The sequence below is a fragment of the Lutjanus erythropterus genome, chromosome 5, assembly GCF_056507025.1.
Source record: "Lutjanus erythropterus isolate fLutEry1 chromosome 5, fLutEry1.hap2, whole genome shotgun sequence".
Taxonomy (NCBI): domain Eukaryota; kingdom Metazoa; phylum Chordata; class Actinopteri; order Lutjaniformes; family Lutjanidae; genus Lutjanus; species Lutjanus erythropterus.
Window position 1 is genome coordinate 21,555,057 of NC_139321.1, and position 14,683 is coordinate 21,569,739.

Below are 14,683 nucleotides of genomic sequence, written 5' to 3' on the forward strand. Positions count from 1 at the left end.
TACTACTGCATATAGTTACATGAATACTGAAAACTAATGATTTAGTTATATTAAGATTGATTAAATTCATTTTCAAATATTCAACTGACCAATGTTTAACAAATATTGTATAATGTGGCAGTCTAATAAGAATGGAAATACTAATCTTATCAGGTAAATTGTCGTTATTAAAAAATATTTAGAATTCCTCTTTTGGAAAAATCTTGTCTCAAACTTAGAAAACACAATCAGTATTTATAACATAACGTGCATCCTCTGAATATAAGGCATCAAATATTTTAAATGCTTCATGTATGGCGTGTTTAAATTTGAATAATGATTTTCACTAAAACATAAGCCTCACCATTTCATAAGTTGAAATTACAAGTTTTGAAAACAATTATCTTCTATTTAATTAATAAGAAAAAAAAAAAAAAAAAAAAAAAAAAAAAAAATCAAAACATAGACCTAAAGCTGTGAGAAACTAATTTCAATCATGTCAAAACAACAAACCCCCACATTCCTCTATTTAGTAAGCATCAATCAACGTCATTTGTTTTTCGTTAAAAAGGAATTTATGTCCTAGTAAAGCCGGTCTATTGTTTTCAGCTCACCTGCTGGCTCTCAAAGGTCCAGGTGCTGTCCGGTAAAGACGCATCCAGGACACTGATCACCTCCTTAAAGTCTGTGGTGCTGCTGGGTTTAATCAAAGTGAAATCACTGTACTCTGACATAGGAGACATACAGGACCTGAAGGACTGACTCTGAGACAACATGTCTCCTCCCAGGACCTCCACGTACTTTATAGGTCCGTCAGTGTTGAGCTGAATCTGCAGGTTTCTGTTGGGGTTCTTGTAATCATCACAGTCGCTCCGTCTCATGCAGCAACTACCGCTGCTTCTGCTGTTCCTCATGCATTTAACCGCTAAGACGAGAAAAGTCACCAGAGACAGCACGGACACCGAGGCCAGAGACAGAATCAAATAAAGGGTCATTCTCCCAGTTTTCTTGCTGGGCTCGGTCGCTTTCTGTCGGAGGTCTAAGATGGGCTCATGGAGGCCGTCCTCCAGCAGAATGGACACCGTGACGGTGGAGGACTGGACCGGTTCTCCGTCGTCCTTGACCTCTATAAGCAGCCTCTGAGAGGAGTCGTCCTGCTCGGACACAGCGCGTTTAGTCCTCACCTCCCCTGTGTACAGATTGACAGTGAACAGAGAGGCGTCTGTGGCCTCCGCCAGTTTGTAGGAGATCCAGGCGTTATGGCCCGAGTCAGCGTCCACAGCCGTCACCTTGGTAACCAGGTGACCCGCTTTAGCGGAGCGGGGCATCCTCTGATGAGAGAGGGAGCCCAGGGCAGCGGAGGAGGGGTAAATAACAGCGGGGGCATTGTCGTTCTGGTCCAGGATAAAGACATGGACAGTAGCGTTGCTGCTGAGAGACGGAGAGCCCTGATCCTTTGCCTGAACCTGAATCTGAAACACCTTCAGTTTCTCATAGTCAAACGAGTGCATGCTGTAGATGCTGCCGTTATCTGAGTTAATGTAAACATAAGATGAGACAGAAACGTCCTGCACCTTAGAGTCCAGTATAGAATAAGAGATTTTGGCATTTTCACCAAAATCCAGGTCAGATGCTGATACTGAGTACAGTATAGATCCTGGTACTCCATTCTCTTTTAAATATACATTATAGGAGGGCTGGGTGAATACAGGAGGGTTGTCATTCACATCAGTGATGCTGACAGGTATAGTTTTCTTACTGGACAGAGGAGGAGAACCTGAATCAGTGGCTGTTATCTCAATATTATACTGTGAAGAACTTTCTCTATCGAGACCACCCCTCGTAACCAGTGCATAGTTATTAGAGAATGAGGGCTTGAGGGTTAGAGGAGAATCTTTTGGAATCTTTAACGTCACCTTTCCATTATCACCGGAGTCAAGGTCCCGAGCAGTGAGTAAAGCCACTACTGTGCCACTGGGTGCGTCCTCGGGGACTTGGCTGGGTTTTGAAGTCAGAACAATTTCTGGAGCATTATCATTAACGTCTATTACCTCCACTTGCACACGACAATGACCCTCCATTTCAGGTATGCCTTTATCTTTTGCTGTAATATCAATTTCATGTGTTGCAACGTTTTCAAAATCTAATTGTCCTTTAAGAAAAATTTCTCCTGTTACGGAGTTTATCTCAAAAACAGACAACAGTGTTTCGGGTGTGTGGTCAGCAAATGAGTATTCAATCTCTCCATTAATACCCTCGTCTGCGTCTGTTGCTTCTACCTTTGCGAGCATGAAGCCGCTTTGACTGTTTTCAGGTGAAGTTATTTTATATAATGCCTTTTTGAAAACAGGGACATTGTCGTTGTTGTCTAAAACGGTCACTATTATCTTGGACGTTCCGGTTTTGACAGGATTGCCCCCATCTAACGCTGTCAACAGCAAGTGATGGACGTTTCGTTTTTCTCTGTCCAGCGGTTTTTCTAATACAAGCTCTGGAACCTTTCTTCCATTAGCCAGCTCTTTGATTTTCAAACTAAAACACTCATCTTTGCTGAGATTGTACGACTTTAGTGAGTTACTACCTACGTCGAGGTCCTGGGCGGTCTCCAAAGGGTAGCGTGCACCCACCGCTGTCAGCTCTGCAATTTTCAAATTTTTTTCTTTGCTGAGAAAACTAGGAGAATTGTCATTTACGTCTCTAATTTCTACTTCTATCCGATGTAGCTGTAGCGGATTCTCTGTTATAACCTGTAAAGGCATCACACAACTGGCGCTTTGTCCGCATAAAGCCTCTCTGTCTATTCTGTCATTCACTATCAGCTCGCCCTTCCCCGCATCCACACTGAAATACTGCTTATCAGCCTCAGAGGCGACACGCAGTTTACGTTCAAAGATGTCTGATAGTCCCAAACCCAGATCTTTGGCTAGATTTCCTACCACAGAGCCCTGTTTTAGTTCCTCCGGGATGCTGTAACGAGTCTGTCCGTCTATTGTACTCCACAAGAGAAAGAAATGATGCCACCAAAGCGCAAGCCATCTCCAGTCGCAGTATCCCATTCTCTTTGTCATCCCCGCTCAGTTAGAATACGTTATTTCCCATCGAGGTGTTGTTCACATAACCAGCTCCACATTAGATCCACCACCAGGACGGGCATTCCGTCAAAAGAAAAAATCAAAAACCCGAATAATCGGCAATAACAAACGCCTAGAGTCCAGATACCTTCTGATGAGCGCATCTCCCTCAATCTCTGAGCACTGTGAGGGTTACCGTAGCGAGACTGAATGGGGGAATAGAGTAGATCTCTTTGTACAGTTCTGCATGCTATTGGTTAACAGCTCCCATCTTTGCCATCCAATCACAGAGAGCTAGCAGTGCTGTGGAGACTACAGCACCCCCTCCTTTCCAAAATACACAGACATGACACACGGGTAAGTCAGACTTTTGTGGTAATTCTTTCTGAATATAGTTTAATTTAAATGAGGGGCTGGCAAAAAAAAGAAGAATTATTAATTCCTGGACCAAAAGTTCACTTAACATATTATTATTTTCATCTACCACTGCTGTGGTTCCTGTTTATAAATATTATTAAATCAATACTGAAAACTAATGATTCATATTTATCAGGTTGGTCAAATCCATTTTCTAATATTCAGGTGACTAATGTTTAAGAGATATTGTATAATATGGGAGTGCAATAAAAAATGGAAATGCCGTATATGTGAAAATCTTAGAATAAGATGTGGTTGTATAAATATTTCATTTAGAATGCGTTTTTAGGAAAAATATTGTCTGAAACCAAACACATTTGTCGACAGGACAAAAAATCCAACAAACTCTTTCTTTAAAAAAAAAAAACTGCATTATGTTAAGTGGCATATGAGCGGTATAAAACAAAAATCAAAATCAACTTTCATAACATAACTTGCATTCTCTGTATAAAAGGCATCAAATATTATGAATGCTTAATGCATTACACGTTTAAATGCTGCTTGTTACCAGAGAATATCAGTGTTTTATACGTTGAACTGACCATTTTTAAGATGGTGTCATTTTGAAGATGCCAAAAACTGATTTCTATCAAGTCAAGACAACAAACCTCCACATTTCTCTCGTTAGTACACATTAGTTAACTTTTTTCGTTAAAAAAAATTAATTTATGTATAGTAAAACAGATCTATTGCTCTCTGCTCACCTGCTGGCTCTCAAAGGTCCAGGTGCTGTCGGGTAAAGACGCATCCAGGACACTGATCACCTCCTTAAAGTCAGTGGTGCTGCTGGGTTTAATCAAAGTGAAATCACTGTACTCTGACATGGGAGACATACAGGACCTGAAGGACTGACTCTGAGACAACATGTCTCCTCCCAGGACCTCCACGTACTTTATAGGTCCGTCAGTGTTGAGCTGAATCTGCAGGTTTCTGTTAGGGTTCTTGTAATCATCACAGTCGCTCCGTCTCATGCAGCAACTACCGCTGCTTCTGCTGTTCCTCATGCATTTAACCGCTAAGACGAGAAAAGTCACCAGAGACAGCACGGACACCGAGGCCAGAGACAGAATCAAATAAAGGGTCATTCTCCCAGTTTTCTTGCTGGGCTCGGTCGCTTTCTGTCGGAGGTCTAAAATGGGCTCATGGAGGCCGTCCTCCAGCAGAATGGACACCGTGACGGTGGAGGACTGGACCGGTTCTCCGTCGTCCTTGACCTCTATAAGCAGCCTCTGAGAGGAGTCGTCCTGCTCGGACACAGCGCGTTTAGTCCTCACCTCCCCTGTGTACAGATTGACAGTGAACAGAGAGGCGTCTGTGGCCTCCGCCAGTTTGTAGGAGATCCAGGCGTTATGGCCCGAGTCAGCGTCCACGGCCGTCACCTTGGTAACCAGGTGACCCGCTTTAGCGGAGCGGGGCATCCTCTGATGAGAGAGGGAGCCCAGGGCAGCGGAGGAGGGGTAAATAACAGCGGGGGCATTGTCGTTCTGGTCCAGGATAAAGACATGGACAGTAGCGTTGCTGCTGAGAGACGGAGAGCCCTGATCCTTTGCCTGAACCTGAATCTGAAACACCTTCAGTTTCTCATAGTCAAACGAGTGCATGCTGTAGATGCTGCCGTTATCTGAGTTAATGTAAACATAAGATGAGACAGAAACGTCCTGCACTTTAGAGTCCAGTATAGAGTAAGAGATTTTGGCGTTTTCACCAAAATCCAGGTCAGATGCTGATACTGAGTACAGTATAGACCCTGGTACTCCATTCTCTTTTAAATATACATTATAGGAGGGCTGGGTGAATACAGGAGGGTTGTCATTCACATCAGTGATGCTGACAGGTATAGTTTTCTTACTGGACAGAGGAAGAGAACCTGAATCAGTGGCTGTTATCTCAATATTATACTCTGAGAAACGCTCTCTGTCTAAAGGACCACTGGTAACCAGTGCGTAATTATTAGAAAATGATGGTTTTAAACTAAAGGGAGAACCCTTTGCGAGTTTTAACGTCACTTTACCGTTTTCACCCGAATCAAGGTCTCGTGCTCTGATTAAAGCTACAACTGTGCCTCTTGGGGCGTCCTCGCGTACTGGGTTTGGGTTTGAAGTGAGAACAATTTCTGGGGCATTATCATTAATGTCTGTTACAAGTACTTGCACACGACAGTGGCCTTCCATCTCAGGAACTCCTTTGTCTTTTGCTGTAATATCTATTTCATGTATTGGTATGTTTTCATAATCTAACTGGCCTACTAAGGAAATTTCACCTCTAGCAGAATCTAACTGAAAAATAGATAACTGCACCTGCGGTGTGTTTTCAGCAAATGAGTATTCAATCTCCCCATTAACACCCTCGTCTGCATCGGTTGCTTCAACTTTTAAAAGTACAGAACCAGCGACACTATTTTCGTGTACAGTTACATTATATAAGGGCTTTTTGAAAACAGGGACGTTGTCGTTGTTGTCGAGTACAGTAACTATAATATTTGTGGTTCCAGTTTTGACTGGATTGCCTCCGTCTAATGCTGTCAGTAATAACTGATGGACACTTTGTTTCTCTCTGTCAAGTGACTTCTCCAACACTAGCTCTGGAACCTTTCGATTACCAGACAACTCTTTAATTCTTAAACTAAAGCACTCATCTTTACTTAAAGTATACGATTTTACAGAATTACTACCAACATCTTGATCCTGTGCAGTGTCTAAAGGAAATCGTATGCCTGTGGCAGTGGATTCTGCTATCTTTAATGATTTTTCCTCCTTTACGAAATTGGGAGAATTGTCATTTATGTCTCTAATTTCTACTTCTATCCGGTGTAGATGCAGTGGGTTCTCTATTACAACCTGTAAAGGCAACACACAGCTGGCGCTTTGTCCGCACAAAGCCTCTCTGTCTATTCTGTCATTCACTATCAGCTCGCCCTTCCCCGCATCCACACTAAAATACTGCTTACCAGCCTCAGAGTCCACACGCAGTTTACGGTCAAAAATCTCAGATAGTCCTAAACCCAGATCTTTGGCTAGATTTCCTACCACAGAGCCCTGTTTTAGTTCCTCCGGGATGCTGTAACGAGTCTGCCCGTCTATTGTACTCCACAAGAGAAAGAAATGATGCCACCAAAGCACAAGCCATCTCCAGTCTCGGAACCCTATTGTCTTTGTCATCCCCGATCCGTTAGAATTATTTCCAATAGAGGTAATCAAAAAGCAGACAGTCACCGTCCATTTCCATGAAGCATCAGTCCAAAACAAAAACCCAAAATCGCTTCATAACAAAAACTAGATGAAGATGTTTCTTTTTTAATTCCGAAAACAGCATCATTCCCTCTCACCCAGCTCCTTGCAATGAAAATGTGTGCGGTGCGTCAGGCTGCATGGGGGAGGGAGTAGATCTCTTTGTACAGTTCAACGTTTCATTGGTGCACAACATTCATCTGTACCATCCAATAAGAAGCAGGTGAGGAGTGCTTTTAAAGACACAGCAGCACTGATAGAAATGTGCCTCCATCTATTAAGAGTGTGTAAAAAGAAATTATATGATGCCAGCTGTTATACGTCGACAATAATACAAAGAAAATTAAATCTTACTATAAATACTACAAATATACAACATACTGTCTCTGTTCTGTTTATTAGACCTTTTGATGAAACAATGTTTGTGATTTGATTCAGAAAAAAATGACTGTTTTGTGCAGCTTGATCACTGAAAGCAGTTTTGCCCTGTTACAAGCCAACCAATTCAGGATTTCGCTGTCCACCTTTGTGGTGCTGAAACAGAGTCCCATTCATAGAAATGGCAGCATTCCAACATCCCAAAACACATTACAAAACAGAGAGAGCTAAATACAAAATCTGATCATTAATATAGTTTAGGTCTTTATATAAAAACAAAAATGAGGCAGGGTGAAAAATTAAAAATCTTTGCAAACAGAAGTACATGAGCAACAGAGGTCGACCATGTAGTTTTGACGTGTTGACCAGTATGACTGGGTTGAAATGAAAACGTAGAGTTATGAACATCTCAATATTATGTTGCATATTTTAAGGAAAAATACCGATTGAACGAAAAGATAATATAACAGGCATTACAGGAAGTCATATTAAACATTCAAACTATGAGTAAGTATTACCAGATCGACAAATATTTTGATTATCAAACGCAGCTAAAGAAGAAAAGACAATAGCTTGCTACTGGCAACTTGTACCACGAGTTTCATAAGAACAGTGAAAATACCATGTTATTAAATAGGACATAGATATTCACAAAAAAGAATGCAGCAATATAAAATCCCAAAATTGGTCTACTATTGTTTTGAGCTCACCTGCTGGCTCTAGGTAGGTAGATAGATAGATAGATAGATAGATAGATAGATAGATAGATAGATAGATAGATAGATAGATAGATAGATAGATAGGAAGCATGTGAGGCTAATAAAAACATGACTGAGTAGGCCATAGGACTGCGATTTTCAGACTAAATGTACTAAAAATGAAATGGAATTGTTTTTTTTCTTGATTATTAATATCAATTACTGTTTTCAGCTCACCTGCTGGCTCTCAAAGGTCCAGGTGCTGTCCGGTAAAGACGCATCCAGGACACTGATCACCTCTTTAAAGTCTGTGGTGCTGCTGGGTTTAATCAAAGTGAAATCACTGTACTCTGACATGGGAGACATACAGGACCTGAAGGACTGACTCTGAGACAACATGTCTCCTCCCAGGACCTCCACGTACTTTATAGGTCCGTCAGTGTTGAGCTGAATCTGCAGGTTTCTGTTGGGGTTCTTGTAATCATCACAGTCGCTCCGTCTCATGCAGCAACTACCGCTGCTTCTGCTGTTCCTCATGCATTTAACCGCTAAGACGAGAAAAGTCACCAGAGACAGCACGGACACCGAGGCCAGAGACAGAATCAAATAAAGGGTCATTCTCCCAGTTTTCTTGCTGGGCTCGGTCGCTTTCTGTCGGAGGTCTAAAATGGGCTCATGGAGGCCGTCCTCCAGCAGGATGGACACCGTAACGGTGGTGGACTGGACCGGTTCTCCGTCGTCCTTGACCTCTATAAGCAGCCTCTGAGAGGAGTCGTCCTGCTCGGACACAGCGCGTTTAGTCCTCACCTCCCCTGTGTACAGATTGACAGTGAACAGAGAGGCGTCTGTGGCCTCCGCCAGTTTGTAGGAGATCCAGGCGTTATGGCCCGAGTCAGCGTCCACGGCCGTCACCTTGGTAACCAGGTGACCCGCTTTAGCGGAGCGGGGCATCCTCTGATGAGAGAGGGAGCCCAGGGCAGCGGAGGAGGGGTAAATAACAGCGGGGGCATTGTCGTTCTGGTCCAGGATAAAAACATGGACAGTAGCGTTGCTGCTGAGAGACGGAGAGCCCTGATCCTTTGCCTGAACCTGAATCTGAAACACCTTCAGTTTCTCATAGTCAAACGAGTGCATGCTGTAGATGCTGCCGTTATCTGAGTTAATGTAAACATAAGATGAGACAGAAACGTCCTGCACTTTAGAGTCCAGTATAGAATAAGAGATCTTGGCGTTTTCACCAAAATCCAGGTCAGATGCTGACACTGAGTACAGTATAGACCCTGGTACTCCATTCTCTTTTGAATATACATTATAGGAGGGCTGAGTGAATACAGGAGGGTTGTCATTCACATCAGTGATGCTGACAGGTATAGTTTTCTTACTGGACAGAGGAGGAGAACCTGAATCAGTGGCTGTTATCTCAATATTATACTCTGAGAAACGCTCTCTGTCTAAAGGGCCACTGGTAACCAGTGCGTAATTATTAGAAAATGATGGTTTAAGTGTAAAAGGAGAACCTTTGGGTAGCTGCAATGTCACTTTGCTGTTATTACCAGAGTCAGCGTCACGTGCGTTGAGCAAAGCCACCACTGTTCCACTTGGAGCATCTTCGCGTACCGGCTGCGGTTTAGAGGTGAGAACAATTTCTGGAGTGTTATCATTAACATCTATAACATCTATTTGTAAACGACATTGGCTCTCCATTTCAGGAAACCCATTGTCTTTAGCAGTTATTTCAATTTTGTATGAGGTGGCTCTTTCATAATCTAACTCTCCTTTCAAATGTACTTCCCCTGTTAATGAATTCATTTCAAATACTGATAAAACAGTATCTGGTGTCCGTGAGCCAAAAGAGAATTTAACTTCTGCGTTTGGACCCTCGTCAGCATCAGTTGCTGCAATTTTGATGACAAAAGTACCTTTTGCAGTATTTTCCCCTAACGAAACTTTATATACATTCTTGTCGAAAACTGGGTAATTGTCATTTACATCAAGCACTGTGATGGTGATCTCAGCGGTACCAGACATGACTGGATTTCCCCCGTCTAATGCAGTGAGAAGGAGCTGATGAACTGTTTTCTTCTCTCGGTCAAGAGGCTTCTCTAACACTAACTCCGGGACTGTTTTTCCGTCCTCAACTTCCTTCATTTTCAACGCAAAACAGTCATTTTTAGTCAACATGTAGGATTTAAGTGAATTACTGCCAACATCAGAATCTTCTGCACCTTCCAAGGGAAAACGGGTCCCCACTGCTGCAGTTTCAGGAATCTTTAAAGACAGTACTTTTGTATGAAAAATTGGCGAATTGTCATTTATATCTTTGATTTCCACCTCAATCCGATGTAAATTTAGAGGGTTTTCGAGGACAACCTGCAGAGGTAGAACACAGCTGGCGCTTTGTCCGCATAAAGCCTCTCTGTCTATTCTGTCATTCACTATCAGCTCGCCCTTCCCCGCATCCACACTGAAATACTGCTCACCAGCTTCAGAAGCGACATGCAGTTTACGGTCAAAAATGTCTGATAATCCTAAACCCAGATCTTTGGCTAGATTTCCTACCACAGAGCCCTGTTTTAGTTCCTCCGGGATGCTGTAACGAGTCTGTCCGTCTATTGTACTCCACAATAGAAAGAAATGATGCCACCAAAGCGCAAGCCATCTCCAGTCTCGGTATCCCATTCTCTTTGTCATCCCTTATCCGTTAGAAAATGTTATTTTCCATCGTGAGAATCGAACTTAATATCCAGTTCCAAGGCCCATTACCCAGTCTCATAAAAATGTAAAAATCATTTTTGTTCATGTCTGAAGGCTAAATTAACGATTTCTTTTTAAGCTCCGAGATGTGAGCGCATCACCCATCGTCCTCCAGCTCTTTGCATTGTTAACGTTACAGTGCTGAGGCTGCACAAGGGAGGGGGTCGATCTCTTTGTACAAGTCTGTGTGTGATTGGTGCACAGCATCCATCACTGGCATCCAATAGGATTTGGCCTGAGCAGTGTTTTTAAAGGCCCAGCTGCGTTTATGAGAGGATGCACTGCTTTGTATGAGCATGTGAGCCATCCTTTTTCTCTGGTTTTACAATTGTGTGGCTGAAATAATATATAGGATTGAAGAAAATGTGCATCCCCAAAAAATAATATACAGCAAATTAACAGAGGATAGCCAAGTCAAAACCCCATACTTTCTAATAAGGCATGTATGAAAGGTTTAAGTCGTCCTTGAAGCAAGAAATCACCACTTTTCAAAATATAGAGCTTTTGCCACCATCATAGTACTAAAGCATACAGATAATATTTTTTTATTATTGCGACTTTTTTGACAGTTACGAGTTTTTGAAGGAATACTTTGGATAAATCTGTCTGAAAATATTAAATTCTTGACTGCACATTTAACAACAGCATTACCCAAGTCACAAAAGCAATATCAAAACACATTGTCGTCTCTATCTTTCAGCATATCAGGTTAATTAAACACAAGGCTGATCCTTCCAGGAGAACACGATTATCAGACAACAACCAAACAACAAGATGAGTTATTTAAATATGGAAATGTAACAAACTATGACTGGTATATCAAAATAAACTGTCATCAGCTCACCTGCTGGCTCTCAAAGGTCCAGGTGCTGTCCGGTAAAGACGCATCCAGGACACTGATCACCTCCTTAAAGTCTGTGGTGCTGCTGGGTTTAATCAAAGTGAAATCACTGTACTCTGACATGGGAGACATACAGGACCTGAAGGACTGACTCTGAGACAACATGTCTCCTCCCAGGACCTCCACGTACTTTATAGGTCCGTCAGTGTTGAGCTGAATCTGCAGGTTTCTGTTGGGGTTCTTGTAATCATCACAGTCGCTCCGTCTCATGCAGCAACTACCGCTGCTTCTGCTGTTCCTCATGCATTTAACCGCTAAGACGAGAAAAGTCACCAGAGACAGCACGGACACCGAGGCCAGAGACAGAATCAAATAAAGGGTCATTCTCCCAGTTTTCTTGCTGGGCTCGGTCGTTTTCTGTCGGAGGTCTAAAATGGGCTCATGGAGGCCGTCCTCCAGCAGGATGGACACCGTAACGGTGGTGGACTGGACCGGTTCTCCGTCGTCCTTGACCTCTATAAGCAGCCTCTGAGAGGAGTCGTCCTGCTCGGACACAGCGCGTTTAGTCCTCACCTCCCCTGTGTACAGATTGACAGTGAACAGAGAGGCGTCTGTGGCCTCCGCCAGTTTGTAGGAGATCCAGGCGTTATGGCCCGAGTCAGCGTCCACGGCCGTCACCTTGGTAACCAGGTGACCCGCTTTAGCGGAGCGGGGCATCCTCTGATGAGAGAGGGAGCCCAGGGCAGCGGAGGAGGGGTAAATAACAGCGGGGGCATTGTCGTTCTGGTCCAGGATAAAAACATGGACAGTAGCGTTGCTGCTGAGAGACGGAGAGCCCTGATCCTTTGCCTGAACCTGAATCTGAAACACCTTCAGTTTCTCATAGTCAAACGAGTGCATGCTGTAGATGCTGCCGTTATCTGAGTTAATGTAAACATAAGATGAGACAGAAACGTCCTGCACTTTAGAGTCCAGTATAGAGTAAGAGATCTTCGCGTTTTCACCAAAATCCAGGTCAGATGCTGATACTGAGTACAGTATAGACCCTGGTACTCCATTCTCTTTTAAATATACATTATAGGATGGCTGGGTGAATACAGGAGGGTTGTCATTCACATCAGTGATGCTGACAGGTATAGTTTTCTTACTGGACAGAGGAGGAGAACCTGAATCAGTGGCTGTTATCTCAATATTATACTCTGAGAAACGCTCTCTGTCTAAAGGACCACTGGTAACCAGTTCATAATTATTTGAAAAGGACGGTTTCAGAGTGAAAGGAGAACGTTTGGTAAGCTGTAAAGTCACTTTACCGTTTTCACCGGAGTCAAGGTCTCGTGCACTGATCAAAGCCACTACGGTGCCACTTGTCGCGTCCTCGCGTACAGGACTGGGTTTTGAAGTGAGCACAATCTCTGGAGCATTATCATTTATATCCTCTACGTCCAACTGCACACGACAATGACCCTCCATTTCGGGAGTGCCTTTATCTTTAGCTGTTATATCGATAATGTGTGATTTAGAACTCTCATAATCCAATTCTCCTTTTAATATGATTTCTCCTGTTCTGTCATTTATTTCAAATGTTGATAACACAAAGTCTGGAGTGCGAGACCCAAAAGAATATGTAACCTCACCATTAAGACCATCATCAGCATCTGTAGCTGTAAGTTTGATTACAAATGATCCTTTGGTGCTGTTCTCCTTTAAAGAGGCTTTGTATTCATTTTCATTGAATATTGGAAAATTGTCGTTATTATCAATTACAGTAATGACAATCTTACAGGTTCCCGATTTGACCGGGTTTCCTCCATCTAATGCTGTCAACAGCAGCTGGTGAAGACCATTCTTTTCTCGATCTAACGGTTTTTCTAACACTAATTCTGGGACAGCTTTACCACTTTTTGTTTCTTTAAATTTTAAAGAAAAATATTCGTTTTTGCTTAGAGAATACGTTTTCAAAGAATTGCTTCCAACATCAGGGTCCTCCGCACTCTCCAAAGGATAACGTTTGCCAATCGCAACTGATTCTGGAATTTTAAGGTTAATCTCCGGTGTAAGAAAACTAGGAGAATTGTCGTTTGTGTCTCTTATTTCGACTTCAAATCGATGAGACTGCAAAGGATTTTCAACAACTACTTGCAGAGGTAGAACACAGCTGGCGCTTTGTCCGCATAAAGCCTCTCTGTCTATTCTGTCATTCACTATCAGCTCGCCCTTCCCCGCATCCACACTGAAATACTGCTTACCACCCTGAGAGGCAACACGCAGTTTACGGTCAAAAATGTCTGATAATCCCAAACCCAGATCTTTGGCTATATTTCCAACAACAGAGCCCTGTTTTAGTTCCTCCGGGATGCTGTAACGAGTCTGCCCGTCTATTGTACTCCACAAGATAAAGAAATGATGCCACCAAAGAGCAAGCCATCTCCAGTCCCGGTATCCTTTTCTCTTTGTCATCCTTGGTCCGCTATAACACATTATTCCCAATCGAGATCTTGTTTATAACAATGATCGCAGAATCCATGATAGCAGAAAATGTCCCCGAAGGAAAAATACCACAATGTTTGAGCATGACTGTATGCTAAAATTCATATGTTTGCATGTTAGAAAATATGAGCTCATCACCGTCTTTCCTCGAGCTCTTCGCATCCAAAGTGTTACGGCGCTAAGGCTGTATGGGGGCAGGGACAAGATTGCTTTGTACAGTGCTGAATCCTATTGGTGCACAGCGTCCACTTCCGCCATCCAATGGAATGGAAGCTGATCGACAATCTTAAAGAAGCAGCATCTATTCTCTTTGTGAGCCTTCATCTGTGAAGGTTATTATAAATATCATTGAATATAAAATAGTATGAGAGACTTGCCATTGATAAATATAAAATATAAATGAAAAACACCTTGCAGTCGATACACAAAAATGAGTTAAAAGATAAAATTATTTTTCATCCCAGAAAAAGAGATAAAAGCACAAAAACATTAAATAGATTTTTTTTTTTTTTTTTTTTTTTTCTTTTATAGATAAGAGTTAACGAATCAGCACGTTACATGACCATGGCTGCAGTTCAAAGTCGCTGTCCGCTCTCATGGTGCTGAATTACTCAAATATGCTTTCAACACTAGTATGCTTTCAACACAAGTACTTTGAGTACACTTACTGCACATTAATTTGATTTCCTCACTTCGAAATAAAATTTAAGATAGACATTGTGAAAACGTGAAATGAAAACACTACATGTTGAAATGAACAGACAAAAGGGCAGGCAGCTAAACCGACACATGAAATACGGAAGACAGACCAGATAGATAGATAGATAGATA

The 14,683-nt window shown here is 42.4% G+C and overlaps 1 protein-coding gene and 2 pseudogenes across 36 annotated transcripts in view; all 3 read right to left on the reverse strand.

Moving 5' to 3' along the window:
• Nucleotides 1-14,683, reverse strand: part of LOC146326785 (protocadherin gamma-C5-like) — a 233,111-nt gene that overhangs the window by 24,341 nt on the left and 194,087 nt on the right. The window contains exon 1 of one of the 36 annotated variants that reach the window (XM_084719172.1): nt 8,008-10,656. The exons of 34 other annotated variants lie outside the window; for them this stretch is intronic. In XM_084719172.1, coding sequence (XP_084575298.1) covers nt 8,008-10,461 — 2,454 coding nt within the window. In that variant the 5' untranslated portion in view covers nt 10,462-10,656. Of the gene's footprint in view, nt 1-8,007; nt 10,657-14,683 lie in introns of those variants that run through there. One more of the 36 variants, XM_084719182.1, reaches the window with a different exon arrangement.
• On the reverse strand, nt 548-3,143 carry LOC146326787 (protocadherin gamma-C5 pseudogene; annotated as a pseudogene).
• On the reverse strand, nt 10,962-14,024 carry LOC146326788 (protocadherin gamma-C5 pseudogene; annotated as a pseudogene).